This window comes from Equus przewalskii, chromosome 2 (genome assembly GCF_037783145.1).
Source record: "Equus przewalskii isolate Varuska chromosome 2, EquPr2, whole genome shotgun sequence".
In the NCBI taxonomy this organism is placed as follows: domain Eukaryota; kingdom Metazoa; phylum Chordata; class Mammalia; order Perissodactyla; family Equidae; genus Equus; species Equus przewalskii.
Window position 1 is genome coordinate 83,624,656 of NC_091832.1, and position 18,459 is coordinate 83,643,114.

The window sequence follows — 18,459 nt, forward strand, 5'->3', positions numbered from 1 at the left end:
GAATGGTGCGAGGAAGGCATCACAAATCTCTTTTAATACATCTCTGAACTTGGCAACCTGAACTGGTTTTGTCGCATATTTGCAGCTTAAAAAGTATTTGGCTTTTACAACAGCCAAAATAAGTATCCTTTAATCACTTTCAACCTATGAACAGATGGGCAAACAGTGCTTTTATAAATGGAGCATACAAAATACTTCAATATCAGCCAAAACTAATTAGTAGCAATATCTGAACCAAACTCTAAAACTGATTTAGTGTTTAATATATATTATTATATAAGCAGTAACAGTTGAAAGGAAATTCCCTGTTCAGATGTTTACCAAGCTCAATGTCTCATGTTCAGACATGATTAACTTACTAATTAACTTATTGTATCTTTTCTCACAAGTGATCTTGCTTAATGATTTCTTCTCTCCCTGAAAACTATTTGATTTGATGCCTTGATCGTAGATTTGTCAGACTTCAAGTGAAAAAGTCAGTTTTAGCTATTCAGCCCTGGTCTGCCTCTCAACTTAGAGTGACTTTAGTAGGAAGTGGCTTAAGGAGAAAGGGGGTGTTCTCTTCTATGGTGAAAACTGGTTTTATATCTATCCTCTAATGACTGATTTTTATGTTTATAAAAATGTTCTAAAAGAGTTTTATAGAGATTCCATAGTGGCTAAGAATCTGTAAAAATGATAATTCTCTCCATATCAGAAACGTGTTATGATATTGTGAAGGGAGATAAATTTAAAAATTACATTTGGAGGGGTAAGCAAAGGATAGTTCCCACTGATTCTCTAATTCAGAGGAGGTCACTTGGCCTCCATATATTTGATAGGCACAATACATTTCTCAAGTCTCATCTACTTACAACTCATTCTTGTACCCTGCATGAAGTCGAACATTTCTGTAAGTCAGCATACATGGTATGGCTGTATCTTTTCAGTACCACTGAAACAAACAAAGGAACAAAAACCTAAGGCCAGACACCCAAGTCATTCTAACCATTGAGGGTGGGGGATTGCCCACGCCAGCCTTTCTGAAGTCATGACATAATTTTGTCCTCTTCTGATTTTATCACACACATGATCAAAAGGGCCTTGAATTCTGAGAGTACTAGTCATACCGTCATAATCTTGGGAAGTCACCTAATTTCCCTCAGCATCAGTTTATAAAATGAGAATAGTATCATTCCTCCAATAAAATTATTTTGAGGATTGAAGGAGAAAATGGTTGGAAGTAAATGCCTAATAAAAGATTGCTATTACTGCTGCTGTTATTAATGGATTTAGTTATTATATATAACGCAATTTACTTTGATATTTGTTTCTGAGTTTCTCCCATCATAAATGAAACTATGATGGGTATCTTTATGCATATAGCTTGTTTTTAGATTTTAATTCTTTTGGAGATTAGTGCTAGAGAGAATTGCTTGTATTTGTTTATCATGGGTGCCTTTCTTCTCCTGTCTGTGGGATTGTGTACACTTACTTATGATGGAGGGAAGATGAGCCGTCAGTTTGCTTTCTCGGCCCTCCCTTGTGGTCAAGTTGCACCCATAAGGCACAGTTTTGACTAAATAAGTTTGTTGAGCAACTTTTGATTCAATAACATTAACTTGGTGTTTTATTGGGCAGTTTCATTAACATAAATAGAATAAGAGATGTTGATTAAAACATAAAGATGTCCATATTATATGATTAACAAAACTAGAATCATGATACTAAGGCATCAGTACCTTCTGGCTAGAAGATTAATAAATCCCCTAATGTCATATGCTCCTACAATGATTTTATGTGGTAGAGATATTTGTATTGCTCTTATAAGTTCTTCTATTGAGATTAGGAGTTAGAATCATTTTATTTTCCTTTTCCAGGTTTGATCTACATTATATATAATGGTCTAAACATCCTCTTTCTCTTTTTAATATCCTCAATTTTTCCAATATTTCTTGTTTATCAGGAAGTGACATTCTATCAGGTGGTAATTACTTAAGCAATAGGGGAGATACCAGGCTGTTTCTCTTGGATTCAATGGTCTTCATTTTTACATAATAAGTGAATCCATTTTCCTTAATAGGATCCATCTCATCTAGTTAAATGACTGCTTTTAAAGGTGATATCTTTATCATTGAAAATGGATACAAACTAGATTTTTAATTACAAGATGGTAGAAAAAAGTATCAATTCTTATTAAAATGTTATAAATTAATGCATAATGAACTCAATAAAGACATTTTGTGTATATTTAACTATTGTGCTACTTTTTTTGGAGATAAATTAATTTGTTCTCAATCTCTATAGAATTATTTCTGATGATGTATTAACTTAAGATCTATGTTAAAATTTTAATTAGGATTTTTCCCCTCAAGTTCTGAGGGGTTAGTTGGAACCATGTACATACCATCTAAAGGATATTTCATTATGGTTTGTACAAGTAAAGCCAAACAAATTGAAATTTATAAGTAGATCTTCACAAAGAAAGAAAGGGAGTTTTCTTAAATTTCAATTAAAAAATAAATGTTAATCATAATATAATCTGTTTATTCAACCCTGGATAATTAAGTCTTGTTCTGCTGATCTTGGGTTAAGCAGACATGAAATTGTCTGTTTCTGGGTAAAAAGAGTTGCAGCAGGTCCATGGTTACGATATGAGTTTAAATTGAGACGCCTGTAGTCAGAAGTCTTTTCCTTTTCCTATAAACTATTAAGAAAATGCGTCTTCATAAGGCTACCATTCTTTTTATGTTTATTTCAGAAGACATAATGTATGACCTCTAATTTGTATCGGGGGTTTTAGGTAAGTGTGAGAGAAAGGCAGAAGCCACCTGTTGAAGATATGACTGAATAGCATAATTAGTATATATTTAGTATAACAATCAACAATATTAGAGTAGAGAGGAATGGAGTCCTCTATTCCTCTCTATAAGGATTTAGTCATTGATCACCTTGAAATAGGAACATATTATTCACAGTGAGGACATTGACAAACCTCAAGTTTTAAAAAAATTTATCCCATAAAGTCTTTTTCATAATTGTCACTACTTGGCAGAGATAATTTACCTCTGAAATAAAATCTTTTAAAAAACCAATTTAACAGTTAATTGTGTCAGCCTTGGGTATAAACATAAGTACGTGTGTCAGTTATCTACTGCTACAATAACATCCCCAAATTTAGTGGCTTAAAACAGCAACTGTTATTTCTCATGAGGCAGTTCTGATGATTTGGTCCAGATTCAGCTGACATCACCTGATGGGTCCAACTTGCTCAAGTTGCATACAGCATGTTTCTTCTCCATGTGATCTCATTCTTTAGAGGCTTGTTGGCTTATTCTCATGTAGATGTGGGGTTCCAAGAGAATGGAACTGTGTGAGGCCTCTTGGGGCAGAAGTTAAGAACTGGCACAGCATCACTTCCATTGGATTCTACTGGCCAAAGCAATTCACAAGGCCAGCCCAGAGTCATAGGTGGGTAATTAGGCTCTACTTCTTCATGGGTGGTGGAGCTATAAAATCACATTGCAAAGATAAGGATATACTGAGGCATTAATTGGCCATCAATGCAACCAATTTACCACAAAGTGCTTCTAATACATTTATGTTAATGTTTTAGTTGTTACATATTTAATTTAAAGAGGCAGAACTTTTCTTTGATTAGTCACCTCTTTTCATATTTTGGACTTTGATAAATAGGACAGCCCTCAATATAGTGCTGAGTTAAATAAAACTATGGACCATTGCAGTGAGTTCAAGGAACCTGGGGCTCATCAAGGAAAAGACATGGCCACAAGGTGGCAATAGCATATAACAAGCTTTATTTGGACATCACATGGACAGCTTTGCATGCGAGGGGATGTCCCTCACAGCAGAAGACCTTCCAGAGATAATGACATAGAGCCACCAATCAGAAGGAGAGGAGAATAAGGGAACTCTAGAGGAGAGAGGAGTCAGAGTCAGAGAGAGGGCTTACATGTCTAGCTGATGTCTCTCAGCAGCAAGATGAGGACTCTCTGGGTCAGAGAGCTCTGGAAGGCAGCAGTGGCTTGGAGTCTTTCATGGTCCCAGAGTGTGTCTTATCTGTGGCAAGCAGATGTTGGTGGCAGTTTCATAGCATACGCAAAGCAGGCAAGCTCTAAATGGCTAAAAATGTGCTTATTTGGGACATATTTAAAGCAGTTGGGTGTCTAAAAATTTTAAGTTTGGAGTAAGCAGGCTTTTGAGCTAATGGTCCTGACCCAATGTAAGAAGTAAGCAACATAGGGGCCAATATACAATAGCCATCTGTAACTCATCTATATAACAATTATGCCAAACATACCTTACCATTTCTGACATCCCTCTTATATAGTGAAGAAGAGAGTCTTTAGTATGATCCTGTAGTCATCTGGGACACCCAAAAGTAGGTTAAAAAGACATCATAACAGTTTGTTTTTAAATTTGGGCCTTGAATTTGGGAAAAACAATATTAGAAAGAATTGTCAGAGGAGGGAAAATATGAGCAAAAGTCATTGGTGCTTTTAGAGTAAAAAGAAAGTAACACAGCCACAAGTAGCATATTAGAAATACGAGACTTTGCAAGAAGTATATCACAAAGAAGAAAAACAGATTCATAATCATGACAAAAGGAATGTTTTTTGATATAAGGAACTTTTGTTTTCTAGGCAAACTATATTGAAGGCACTGAATGATATTTCCTGTGTCAAATTAAGAGCAGACTGTATTAAAAAATCAGTTTGTCAATGTAACAGAAAGTAAATCAAATTCTAAGCTTACTCTTTTGTATCCCACCTATGTAACATTTTATAGTCAAGGATTCACAAGCGTTTTTCTGTTTTATGATTAAGCTCATCAAAATTGACCTAACTTTGTCAAAATTTGGTAAATTTCACAGCTTCTTTTCAAACCCATTATTTGTAAATACAATTCACTTTCCATCAAGCCTTCTATAAATTATTTTTCAACCTCAAATTTCCCTTTACTTTATTTTTAACATTCCAGTTATTTATAGATGTACTATTGATCAAAATCCATATGTCTAGGGCTTAAGATAAAATTCCTTCCTTTTTCAGTTGATAAAAAAACAGACAAAACACATCTGTCATTTTGTGAACATGTTGCATTTCTTCATTATTATTTTACTTAATATAGTTCCAATCACTCATATTAACTACAGCTTTTTGAAATAACTAATTGAAATTTAGAAATTGAAATAACTAATTTCACTTCTGTCTCTCTCTCTCTCTCATACACACACACACACACACACACACACACATACACACACACTTTTCAGTAGGTGACTAAGAACTCTGTGACGTTCAAGGCAACGTAGGAGACCAGCGGAGCTCTAGTGACCACTGCTGGTGCTTTAGCAATACACATGACACATCACCTTACAATCAATCACACATATCCCTTTAAGATTTATTTACACCTTGTTGTTAAAACATGGAACTTTGGGTATAAACCTGGCTCATTTGGGTATTTTTATAACACTTCTTTTATTTCTTCTGAGAGAAAGGAGAAAACGTCATGAAATCAGAATTCTTTAGATTTCACAGTAGATCTTGAAACTCTGAACAAGCCAGAAGTAATCATTTCCATTTTATCTGCATTCCCAGTTTATCTCATATGTTGAGGCCCATTCATAAAAATTGTTATATTAACCAAGCAAAAATCCTCTTAGAAGGCAGAGCTCTCTCTTTTTAAGCTGTTCGAAATCAATCTTAATTTAAACAAACAAACAGAAAAATTCACTTAGTTTTCTTTACTTTTTCTGGTAGCTTTTTCTATTTAAATAAGATATTTCTACAGAGCACAAAATGATATATTTTTGACTCATTAATCTACCAAAGTTTTCTCAAGAGAGAAAATGAGAGAAAGAACCAGGTACAGATACAAAAGAGCTATAGTTACAAGAACATTGTACAAGGCTAACTTCCTTTCTTTTACAAGAGGAGAAAGGACTTTTTTCATTTATACACACAAGCACAAAGAGAACTAACAGCCTCAGTTCTGTATCTTTAACTATAGGTCAAAAGTAAATATGGAGCACAGTTTTCTGTGCCTGAGAAAATTTCACCGGTCAATTGTGGCTGCTTAGGAATAGGAAGGTCAGGTAGTCAAAAAAAGATCTCCAAGGAATAGTTGTTAGGAAAGTTTCTTCATCTGGAGCTGATCTCCATTCCTGTGGGCACTAAATTATCTCTTGAATGATGTCAGCTATACTGGTTTTCAAATAACCTACAGTACAGGGCATATCAGAAAATACCATAAGCTTCAAGACAAACTAACAGAAAAGACAAATGAAAAAGGCAGAGCTAGAATTCTCTGTCATCTACCATCTACCACCCAACAGAGACTAGATGGCTGGGTCAAATAATCAAAATCAGACTCTCAACATTTCAGTCACCACGGGAAGAAAAATAATGGCCATATACAAAACAGAACAGGACTCATCAAGAACCAGCTTAATGCAGACATCACAACAGACTCAGAGAAAAAAAAATGCAGAAACAGAGTCAGGGATATTCACTCTGAGAATCAAGAAAGTTGGGCCTAGGATTCAGAGGTTTATATACAGCACACTTTTTGTTCAAGACTCAGCTCTGGTGTATGAATTGACCTGAGCATCTTTTTGGAACTTCAGCTGTGAAAGATGCAGAAACAAAAATTGATTAAGAAGAAAACAGGACTTTTGTATGCTGAGAACCTCAAGGAAACTAGACTTTGACCTTTGGAAGACTTTGAAAATACTGATTACTGTATAAAAAGCACAACAGATATATAAAAGAGAAAAGCAGATTACTAGAGTTACAGAATGTCTGTTCATGGTAGAAAGTCTGCAGTTTTCTCACGTGTTTATCATCACTGCAAGGGCCATGTCAGTATTGCAGGGCTTGTCATGGTCTCCATTATGGTTGGTAGCTTCTGTGATCCCACAGTCCATGACCTTACCAATACTCTCCCATGCCTCTCAGTTGAGAGCATTTGAAACATAGAATTACTTTTAAGATGATGTTTGGTAAGCAGAATATCAATGCCAAATAATTTGAAGTAGTTTTTAGTTTAAAACAATTTCTGGGACAGGAAAATTATTTTGACTAACTTGCTCTATCTGTCACATGAACATATTGTGTTCCTTAGGTACTATATCGTTCATTTGAATAGTTGTGGATAAACTTTGACAAGTTCACTTTCTTTTGGATTTCCTTTCTTTAGAAGGTTAATTTTATACATGTTATATTGATTCTGGCATATTTAACCCTTTTTGGTGAACTGTATTGACATGTTCAGGTGATGTATATGAATTCTATGTACAAATTACATTTCCTGTTTCTATATATTCATCATTGAAATGAATTTAAGACTTTTCAGGAATGTTTATTCTTCTTAATAACTATAATAAGAAAGTTCTATATTTTATTTTTAGGCCAGAGTCTATTCTAAATAAAAGTGATAAACTTGACAATAAAGTTAAAAGAATTGGACCACACATAGAAATCTTCCAGGTGTTCCGGGAAAGAAATAAATTCATAATTAACAAAAAATTTGTTAAAATGGTCACCATCATGCAGGCATATGTCAGAGGGTGGCTCGAACGCAAAAGATTACGAAGAATAATGATCAAGGTAAAGTATATGTTAAATATTATAATGTGTTTAAAATTTCTCATGTATATTCAATTAAGTAAAATTTTGAATAGTCACCTGGTCAATTTGTCTATGATTTTTCTAAATAAAGTTCTGTCTAACTTCTTTGAATTAAGACAATGTGATGAATAGTCTACTCTGCTGACAGTTTCAGATTGTGTCCAGCTGGAGACTGTGAACAAAAGGCCTGACTTATCCTTCACCCAAAAGTAGACTGCTTTTACTCTAGGCCAGGACCACCTGTCTTTGCACTAATTTTGTTTCTCCTTTGCTATCTGTTTATCCTCTGAAGAGCTTTCCTTGTAATTATTTTCTAGCTTCATAGCATTGCGATCAGAAAAGATGCTTGTTATTATTTCAATCTTCTTAAATTTACTGAGGCATGCCTTGTTTCCCAACATATGTTCTATCATTGAGAATGTTCCATGAGCACTTGAGAAGAATGTGTATTCTGCTGTTTTTGGATAGAGTGTTCTATATATGTCTATTAAGTCCAACTGGTGTAGCTTTTCATTTAATTCCACTGTTTCCTTGTTGATTTTCTGTCTGGATGATCTATCCATTGATGTGAGTGGAGTGTTTAGGTCCCCTACTATTATTGTGTTATTATTAATATCTCCTTTTAGATTTGTTAATAGTTGCTTTATCTACTTTGGTGCTTCTGTGTTGGGTACATAGATATTTATAAGTGTTATGTTTTCTTGGTGAAGTGTCCCTTTGATCATCACATACTGCCCTTCTTTGTCTCTGTTTACCTGTCTTATCTTGAAGTCCACTTTGTCTGATATAAGTACGGTGACACCTGCTTTCGTTTGCTGTTAGCCAGAGTACTGTCTTCCATCCCTTCACCCTGAGCTTGTGTTTGTCATTGGAGCTGAGATGTGTTTCCTGGAGGCAGCATATTGTTGGATCTTGATCTTTAATCCATCTCGCCACTCTGTGTCTTTTTATTGGATAATTCAATCCATTTACATTTTGGGTGATTATCAATATATGAGGGCTTATTGCTGCCGTTTTATCACTTGTTTTCTGTTTCTCCTGCATTTCCTTTGTTTCTCATCCATGTGTTTTGGTCTACCAGTTGAGTTATGTAGTTTTTTTATGTTGGGTTTCTTTGTTTTTTCCTTATTTATTATTTGTTTCTCTGTTCTACTTATTTGTTTAGTGGTTACACTGAGGTTTGCATGCAAAATCTCGTAGATAAGAGAGCCCATTTTCTGATGGACTTTTATTTCCTTAGACTAAACAGATTCAGTCCCCTCCTCTTCCCCTTCTATGTTGTTTTGTCACATCTTATTCCATCTTGTGTTGTGAGTTTGTGATTAAAATGACAAGATTATCTTTGTTTTTGATGTTTTCCTTCTCTCTATCTTTAATGTTATACTTGAGTATTTGCTAACCTGTTCTGATGTATAGCTACAATTTTCTGATTTTGTCTACCTATTTATCTCTTTAATCTGTGCTTTATAACCCCTTTCTCCCTTTTTTTTTCAAGTATGAGGGCCTTCTTGAGGATTTCTTGTAGAGGGGAGTCTTGTGGCTATGAACTACCTTAGCTTTGTTTATCTGCGAAAGTTTTTATTTCTCCTTCATATCTGAAGGATATTTTCACTGGATAGAGTGTTCTTGGCTGAAAGTTTTTGTCCTTGAAAGATTTCAATATGTCATTCCAGTCTCTCCTAGCTGTAAGGTTTCTGCAGAGAAATCCACTGAAGACCTGATAGGGGTCCTTTTGTAGGTTATTTTCTTCTGCCTTGCTGCCCTTACTATTTTTTCTTTGTCATTCACTTTTGCCAATTTCACTACTATATGCCTTGCTGTAGGTCTTTTTACATTGACATATTTAGGAGATCTGATAGTATCTTTCACATGGATTTCCATCTCCTTCCCCAGGTTTGGGAAGTTCTTTGCTATTATTTCTTTGAACAAACTTTCTGCTCCATTCTCCTTCTCTTCTTCCTCTGGAATACCTGTAATTCTTATGTTGCATTTCCTAATTGAGCAGGATATTTCTCTCAGGCTTTCTTTGTTTCTTTTTAGTCTTAGTTCTCTCTCCTCCTCTATCTGGAGCATTTCAATATGTCTGTCCTTGATTATGCTGATTCGCTCATCTATGATGTCCACTTGAGTGTTCAGGGAATCCATATTTTGTGTTATCTCATCTGTTGTGCCTTTCATCTCCAATATTTCTGATTGGCTCTTCTTTATAGTTTCAATCTCTTTTGTGAAGTAGCTCCTGAACTTATTGAATTGTTTCTCTACATTCTCTTTTAACTTGTTGAGTGTTTTGATAACTATTTTGAATTCTTTGCACTTAGATTACATATTTCTGTGTCTTCAGGACTGATTTTTGGGTACTTGTAATTTTCTCTCTGGTCTGGAGATTTAATGTAATTTTTGATATTGCTAGAGGGCATGGCTTTGTTCCTTTGTATTGTGGTATTATTTGGTCACAGTTACCACTTATTGTCACTGGGTGGGGGTCAAGAGCTGTATATTCTGAGCCATGTGTGTTTCATCAGGGTCCCAGGCATTGGAGCTGGTGCTGGGCAGGTGGGGGGAGGTGTGCTTTCTTCTTCATGCTCTTGGGGTTTTCTCTCTCTGCCCTCACTATCTGCTCTCCTGGGGTGTTGGCTTGATGAAGTCACTCCCTTGATAGCTTTCACCTTGGTAGGGGCTTTCCCCTAGGTGATGAGGGACCTCTGAGATCTTTGATGTTCCTGCAAATGGATTCACCCTGCCCCCTTCCTTCCCACTTGGAGACCACATGCAGTTCCAGATTGCAGTCTTTTGGGGAAGGAGTGAAGTTTTCTCTTACCCCATTCCACCTTCTCTGAGGGGGGCTTCTGCCTCTCCACCCTCCAACCTATGGCTGTGTGGGTGTCTCAGATGTCTTTTGTGTTGTATGGTTGTCCTCTGTTGGAGTATGAATGTCTTTTTCATTGTATTGTGGAGGGGAGCGCTTGCCGGGAGAGCTCACGCTGCCATGATGCTGGTGTCATTCCTGAAGAAAAAGCTTTCCTCCACTTCTCACATTCCTGGGTACTCTTGGAGAGTGTAAACATTTAACTTAAAAAGAACTAGAAACACACACATCCACCTGAACAACTTTTATAAATAGAAAATCTGCCTTTCAGAATAAATCCTAAGGACCTATTTTGGCTGGGTAATTGCAAAGGAATCTGAGTGGATAGATCCTGGAAAACCTTTGAGAGAATACAAAAATGTCCTCACTTTGAGGGTTAAAGTTTTACTCCTATAAGGAATTTGGGGAACCAAATAAAAATAGAAGAATAGATCAGGGGTGCCCACTCAAATTCCTGGCTCTTCTGGGAGGAACCTTCTCAAATGCCTTGCAGTGGGCACCCCAAATGCATTTCTCTGAGAACACAGTGATGTTGTTAGAAGGTGATCCATATGCCTATCTCTCTGTGTATATTTATACATGAATTAATATGTATGTATAATGTACATATGTAGTTCTGATGATCAAACATGTTAATGTGTGTAAAACTCTGACAAAAAGTACACATTCTTTATACTTAATCTTTCAGTAAACTTTCTATGAGGTAGCCGCTATATCCATTTTATAGGTGAAGAAATTGAAGCTCAGAGAAATTAAGTCATTTTCTCAAAATCACACTGCTGGTGAGTGACAGAGCTAGAATTCAAACCCATGTTTGTTTGACTCCAAAGCTCATGCTTGTTCTACATGTCATTTGCTTGAACTACATTGTGGCTGATTGCTCTCTAATCTAATCTAAATCTGTATCCCAGACCTATTTCTCTAGCTCCAGATTCAGGCATTAAATTGCCTACTTGAAATGTCCAAACTCCACATAGCCTTAAATGAACTCATTTTCTTACTCCACAAAGCTCTTCCTTTCCTGTGCTGGCTATCTTGATGACCTATTCCTCACCCAGTGTCCAAGCTATACACCTGGAGTTTTCTTAGACCCCTTCAACTTCCTTACCCCCATATTCAATTGGTTACCACTTCTGTAATGTTTCTTGTGCTGCTCTTCCTCTCTGTATTTCTTTCTGCAGCTTCTATTTATGAACCCTCTCATGGAAAACTACAATAGTCTCATAACTGGTCTCTTTTCTTCCTACTCCCATCTAATTTGTCATATGCACTTGAGGAAATTCCACTCTGATTATCTTATTTCATTTCTTACAGTCTTTTGATGTTGCCTATAGGATAAAGTATGAATTTGCTAACATACTACACATGACTTCTGTTGTCTGACTCTTGCCCACTGTCCAGCTTCAACACATGACCCTTCCCCACTAATACTCTATGCTCTACCAAAGCCCAAATCTTTTAATTCCCTGGTTGTTTCCTATTATCTTACATTTTTATGCTGTTCTCTCAGGCTAGACTACTCTTCCTAATCTAATAAACTCCAACTCATCCTTCAAGATCTTCCTTAAATATATGCACTTATACAGCCTCCCTGGTCCATCAAGCAGAGCTGATTCCTCCATTCTTTTGGTCATTTTTGTGCTCAGTTTTCTACATTGTGATCTTTTGTTTACATGTCTGTCATGGGCACTACAATTTATCTGGCTTATTTGGGAGTATATACCCTTTATTTTTATATTTATAGCAGTCTCTATCATTTTAACTATATGCACTTATTATTTGCTATTTTTCTTGTTTATTTACTTGTCTGTGTATGTTTATATTGTTTTTGTCTTGTTTGCTGCTGTGTTCAAATGCCTAGAATAGTGTTTGGCATATGGTAGGTATTCAATAAATATCTACTGAATTGATAAATTAATTCAACAAAATATAGTTGAAGACGTTTATCAGGGCACTCTAATGATTCATATGTATATGATATATGTAAGTATAGAAAATATGTCACATATATCATATATATGATAAGATATTTGTCTTATAATTTAATTTAATTATAGAATTTCCTGCTATTGGAGAGAATTATAGAGTCGTTCATAATCTCTGGGACAAAAATGGGTATAGAAAACTTAGAGAGCAAGAATGGGTCCATAATGTTGGTGAAAAGGAGAGACTAACAAGAAAATGTTGACTTTCTATGTGGAGGTAGAATTTGAGATGTAAAGAATGGGAAGCACTTTTACAGGGTCAGAGCCAATATAAACTAGATTGTTGACTTTGCTTTGCTTATAAAATTTGTTATGACCATTGATTTTCTTTTTTATTTCCTCATTGGCATGGTGCTTTGTATCTTGGATGGCTACTCTATTGATATGGTTAATGTTGTTTTGCTACTGTCGAAATGTGAGAGCAGCAGTCATGTAATGGATACATAGTCAGGTTCCAGGACTGTGCCCATGTGCAGGGTTGCTGTTGGGGGAATTCTTTTTTTTTTTTTAAGATTTTATTTCTTTACTTTTTCTCCCCAAAGCCCCCCAGTACATAGTTGTATATTCTTAGCTGTGGGTCCTTCTAGTTGTGGCACGTGGGATGCAGCCTCAGCGTGGTTTGATGAGCAGTGCCGTGTCCGCGCCCAGGATTCAAATCAACGAAACACTGGGCCGCCTGCAGCGGAGCACGTGAACTTAACCACTCGGCCACGGGGCCGGCCCCTGGGGGAATTCTTGATAGACCTTTCTGCTCTAGGGGCTGTACAGCAAATCACTGGGTAATTGTCAGCACTGTGGCAATCCCTCGTCTGGGAAACTTCTATAGTCATATTGTTTGGCTGCCACTTCAGAGCTTGCGGCTGTGGACAAAGTCTGCTAAACCATAACTTTAAGATACCTCAAGAGACTGTACAATTTCCACCATTTCCTGTGAAATGCTCCAGTTTGGGTTTATTTAGAAATAATGAAGAAGCATTGAATTGTCATACCAGTCATAAGGAGACCACAGAGATTGCTACATTTAGCTATCAGCATTATTGATTTCCACCATTCAAAATGTCCTTTACCTTTTAAAAATCTCTGTGTTGTTTGTTTGCATGTGTTTTGGTATAAGTAATAAAGATCTAAAAAAATCGTAAAGACACAAAAAACAGTATTTTCCTCAGTGTAATGCCTCTAAAAGTTTACTTAATTTCAACATTTTTCTCTAAATATTTATCATTTAAATTTTAGTCTTAAGTTGATATCTAGTTGCTATTTGCCAAAAATACTGAAATTCCAGGACACTTGAATGTCTGGTGGTGGCAGTAAGAAAAAGTGTTCAGAATTGGCTTTGAATAAATATTTGTTGAATAAATAAAATTGGAATAATCCTGGAAAATCAGGATTTTAGGGTTATCATAGCACTATCCCATGCATAAGTTAGTGGTCTTTAATCTTTGGGAGGTTACGGATTCCTTTGAAAATTTGGTAAGTTAGGGATTTCCTCATTATCTCAAAAAACAAAACAGAGACAATAAGAAAACCCTGAAGCCTGTTCATAGCCCCCATGGCACAGATGACCTTATACAGAAAATTTTATTACATAAATGTGTTAGCTACAAGGAACCAGGAGAACTATGGTGATTTATTTAAGAATAGTTTTTTAAAATGTTTATAATAGTTGCTGTGTACTAGGTCCACTTTCTTGCCTGGTGTGTGATCTCATAGAGCATATAGTCCAGAGAGAAATGCAGATAACTAAGAGTCTTAAGTACTATTAGAGAACATAGAAAGACCATTTAACCCAAACGGCTGTATCTGGTGTGGGGTTGAATAATGCCAATAAATTGAGATCTTGAGGATGAGGGCTAGTTGTGTTTTGTTGTAGGTACAGGGAAAGACAATATCAATGGCTTTAGATGAGATAGAATATTTAAGGGTCAGGGGGATGGTTGAGAGGACAGTGGCAGTAGAGGAAGCTGAAGCCAGGAGTCAGATTAAGAATGTTATTAAAAACTATGCTAAGGAGTTTATACTTTGCACGTCATGCATGGAACAGATGACTTTAAAGCAAATCACTGACGTGAATAATTTGTATTTTAGAATAATTATTGACTCTGGGCAATGAATTTGAGGAAAAGGAAGACAAAATTAGAGGGAGAACAATTAATATGCTTTTTCAATAATCCAGTGCATGATCATGGTGGCTTGAGTTCGGGCTGGAGAGATAGACCATAAATAGGACATTAGATTTGACTGGATTTGGATCTAAGGGAGAGGGAGGAGTCAAGAATGATTCCTTGATTTTTGTCTTGGGCAACCTGATGGATGGTTGTGAAATACAGAGCTTAAAAGGAAGAGCGGGTGGTGGGGAAGAAAAGGAGATAGAGTCCAATTTTCGACACTGTGAGTTTGAAGTGCCTGTGGGAAATCTTTGAGATATCTGGGAGGCAGCTGGGTATATGGGTCCAAAGTTCAGAAGGAAAATTGGACCATAAGGAAACAATTAGGATTCATCAGTTGTTCTTAAATTCCTTTCTACCTTTACACACCTGAGGAAGAATATAAAACCCTCACACCCATAAAAGTAACTCAACTTAGCAATGATTCTCATTGTATCTCTGAGAAAGCTCTTTACGTCATAGCTCTCTTATTTCGTTCAGGTCTCTGTTCATTGTTACATCATCAAATAGCCTGCCTCATACTACCCTATAAAAAATAACACCCACTCTGGTCATTCCCTTTTCCATTTAAAACACCTTATTGTTCTTCATACCACTTATTGCCCCCTAACACACACATATTTGTTTATTGGATTATTGTTCCTTCCACTAGACTGTAACTCCCTGAGACAGGAATTTTGTCTTTTTTGTTCAGTAATCCATTCACAAGGTCTAGAATATTCCTGACACATATTGGGAACCTAACACAGGTTTTAAGTAAGTTATTTTTAACATGATGAAGGATATATAAATAGCATATTGGGGTCAGAGGATGTGAAATTTGAAAGCTCTTCTCTAAATATTTTCGTTCAGCTCTCTAACCAAGGATGCCCTCCTGTACTCTGCCTCCATCCATAGATTTGAGAATCATTATTAGGGATACTTATTGGAGCCATAGAAGTTGATGTCATTGCTAAGGAGAGTATATAGAGTAAGGAGAGAAGCATGTAAAGTAAGAGTGAGAAAGACCAATGTTCAAGGGGAAGGCAGAAGATGATGATTCCACAAACAATGAAGCAATAGCCAGAGAGGTAAGAAGAAAACCAGAATATGCTATATCAAGGAAGTTCAGAGACAGTATAAAAAAGAGAGTTAGGTCAGTAGTCTCTAATACTGCTAAGAATGGAGTCTAATGCAGGATTTTTTGTCTTTTGCAACAATGAGCTCATGGATGACCTTGGTAAGTTTCAGTAGAGTGATGTGTTGAAAGCAAGGAAGTGAAAACGTCTGCAATAGATAAAAATGAGACACTGTGAGGTTTATGGAAGGATAGTTTAAGGTGGAAAATACTTAAGTATATTTAAGTGCTCATTGCAGAAAGCCAATAGGAGGGAAAGGTTGATGATACAAGAGAGATGAGGATAATCCATATTACAAGGCTAAGAAGTATGGAGGGGGTGGGTTTATAAGACACATGACAGATTAGCCTTAGGTAAGAGGAGGCATATTTTTCTGTTGTAAGAGCAAGGAAGGTTGAAGATGCAGTTGACTCTTTAGATTTGGTGATAAGAAGTTGAGATAGCAATAATCTAAGAATTTCTTTTTCCTCTCAGTGAAGTAGGGGACAAGGTCATTTGCTGAGAGTGAGCATTTAGATGGTGAGTTTGAATGCTTGAGGAGACTGAGTTTCTACATAAAATGGCAGAAAGAGAGGTGCCTAGAACTACAAGTGAATTTCCAAGCCACTTTGAGAACCCAGTTGAGGTTGGTGATGAAGAATTGGAGTGGCACCATTCCTCTAGGTTGTATAATTATCTTTAGTAATTATGAAAAGTAAGGCATAGAGAGGTAACATAGCTTGTTTAAAGCTACACACCTCTCCAGTGGCATATTCAGATTTTAAGATCAAACCTAAGTCTGTCTAGCTCCAGACACTTTAAAATATTAGGCCATTCTGGTAGCAACAATATCTGATAATTATTTAAAAATTGAGTTTTTTCTCAGATCAGGCTCAGCATGGACATTGGAGTGTCCTTCCAAAAACCGAAGCTAGGTAAAACTCCCTTCTGATACTGCAGAGCCAATCAGAGTGTGCCTACATAAGGGAGATGATGTGGAGAGCCAAAGCTGCATTCATATAGAGAGGCATCAACTCTGGCAATCAGGAGCTACTACTAATGTTTAGCAGAGGTGTATGAGAGAAAAACAAGATTTAGTGATACAGTTGACCAAGAGTAGTTACTTACAGTCTCTATACTAAGCAATTAGAGATAGAATGATTGAGCATGTGCTTCAGGTAATAATAAAAATAATCATTCTGACTTAGATCAGAATAGGGGACAACAGCAGGAGACACAGAGAAGAGGCCTGAAAAAGAGAAGAACCAAACCCAAGAGAGAGGTGTCCTTTAACTACACGTGTGTGGCTAGGGGCTTAACTAATTCCTTAGTGGATGGGGAAGTGAATAGAAAAATCACACTTAATGTTATTTGTGGCTTGTATATTTGTGTGTTTCTGTGTGTGCACCTAAGATAACTTTTCAGAATGTTCAACTTTATTTGTATAGGCTTAGTCACTTAAAATCTTTTTCCTTTTTGTTTTTGTAAGATTTCTGAATAGACACTCTTTTGGATAGTGTCCTATGTAAGTGTTTAGACAAGTTTGACTTCAATCAATAAATGTGGTCAAAATTTTGTTTATATGTTTATAACATCATTTTTTAAAAGTTAGAAAGTTAAACTGTGGAAAAACATTTGCTGAAATATTGCACAAAGGTTAAAAATACTCAACATGTAAAGATCTTGTATAAACTGATAAGAAGCACTAAAATAATCATAGAGAAAAAGGTAGAGGACATGAACTGGTACTTCACAGAAAGAGAGATAAATGGCTAGTAAACATGAAAAGAAGCTACTCTCGCTAGTAATCAAAGAAACTAATTTTCGCTAAGTGTCAAATGGTAGCAGGATTCTTCAAACAAGCAATTAATTCATTACTTTTTAAAAAAGATATGGTGATATCAAACAAAAGACATACTGAAAATGCATTCTGAAAATTTAAAAAATGTTGATGTGTGATACATTTGATACATTTACCCTTTAAGTCAACATGGATTGGAAAAATATCATCACTAATTTTCAGTGAGTCTTTTATATTCCCATACTGCTGTTGTAAATATGAATTTGTACATTTTTCTGATAAATTCTATCTCAAGAAATGTTTAGAATTATGGTGAAAGATTTACATACTGAAATGTACATAGCACCGTAGCTGAGGCATATTTCTATGTGGAAGACTGGCAGAGAGGTATGCTATAATAAGAATCACACAGATGGACCATTGTCATTTTCTCTGACCCAGCTTCTTAACTGTGAAAACCTCCCAGGCAACCTTTTGAACGCCTTAGATCTGAGAAGGGTTTACTCGTAAGACGGGTTGTGTCCTCAAAAAGGGGATTTATTACGTTCAGAGGGAAAGACACTCAAATTGGATTTGATGGCTGTCCAATGCCTCTGCTTTCTTAGCAGATGCCATCATCCATCTGAGCAGCACACTCCAAGCAGGGACCTTTATTCTCATGTTCCAAGGATACAATTAAAACATTGCTTGATTCTTAATTATAAGCAAAAGAAACCTACTGACAGATTTAAGCAGAAAGATATTGAGTAAAATATTGGACAGAAGTCTAAGCTCAGAAACATGAAGAAATGATGAAGACTAGATAGTTCTCAGGACTCCAGCCAAATCCTGCACAGAAAGAGTCTGATGCAGATACTGAATCCTGGATTTCCTGCCTCCACAAATGCTGCCCTTGAAAAATGGATATTGCT

General features: G+C 36.2%; 1 protein-coding gene across 5 annotated transcripts in view; it reads left to right on the forward strand.

Annotated features, from left to right (window-relative positions):
- Window positions 1-18,459, forward strand: part of IQCM (IQ motif containing M) — a 417,332-nt gene that overhangs the window by 210,106 nt on the left and 188,767 nt on the right. For all 5 annotated transcript variants that reach the window (XM_070611629.1, XM_070611626.1, XM_070611625.1 and 2 more), the window contains one exon: window positions 7,415-7,613. In XM_070611629.1, the coding sequence (XP_070467730.1) occupies window positions 7,415-7,613 (199 nt within the window). The remainder of the gene's footprint in view (window positions 1-7,414; window positions 7,614-18,459) is intronic.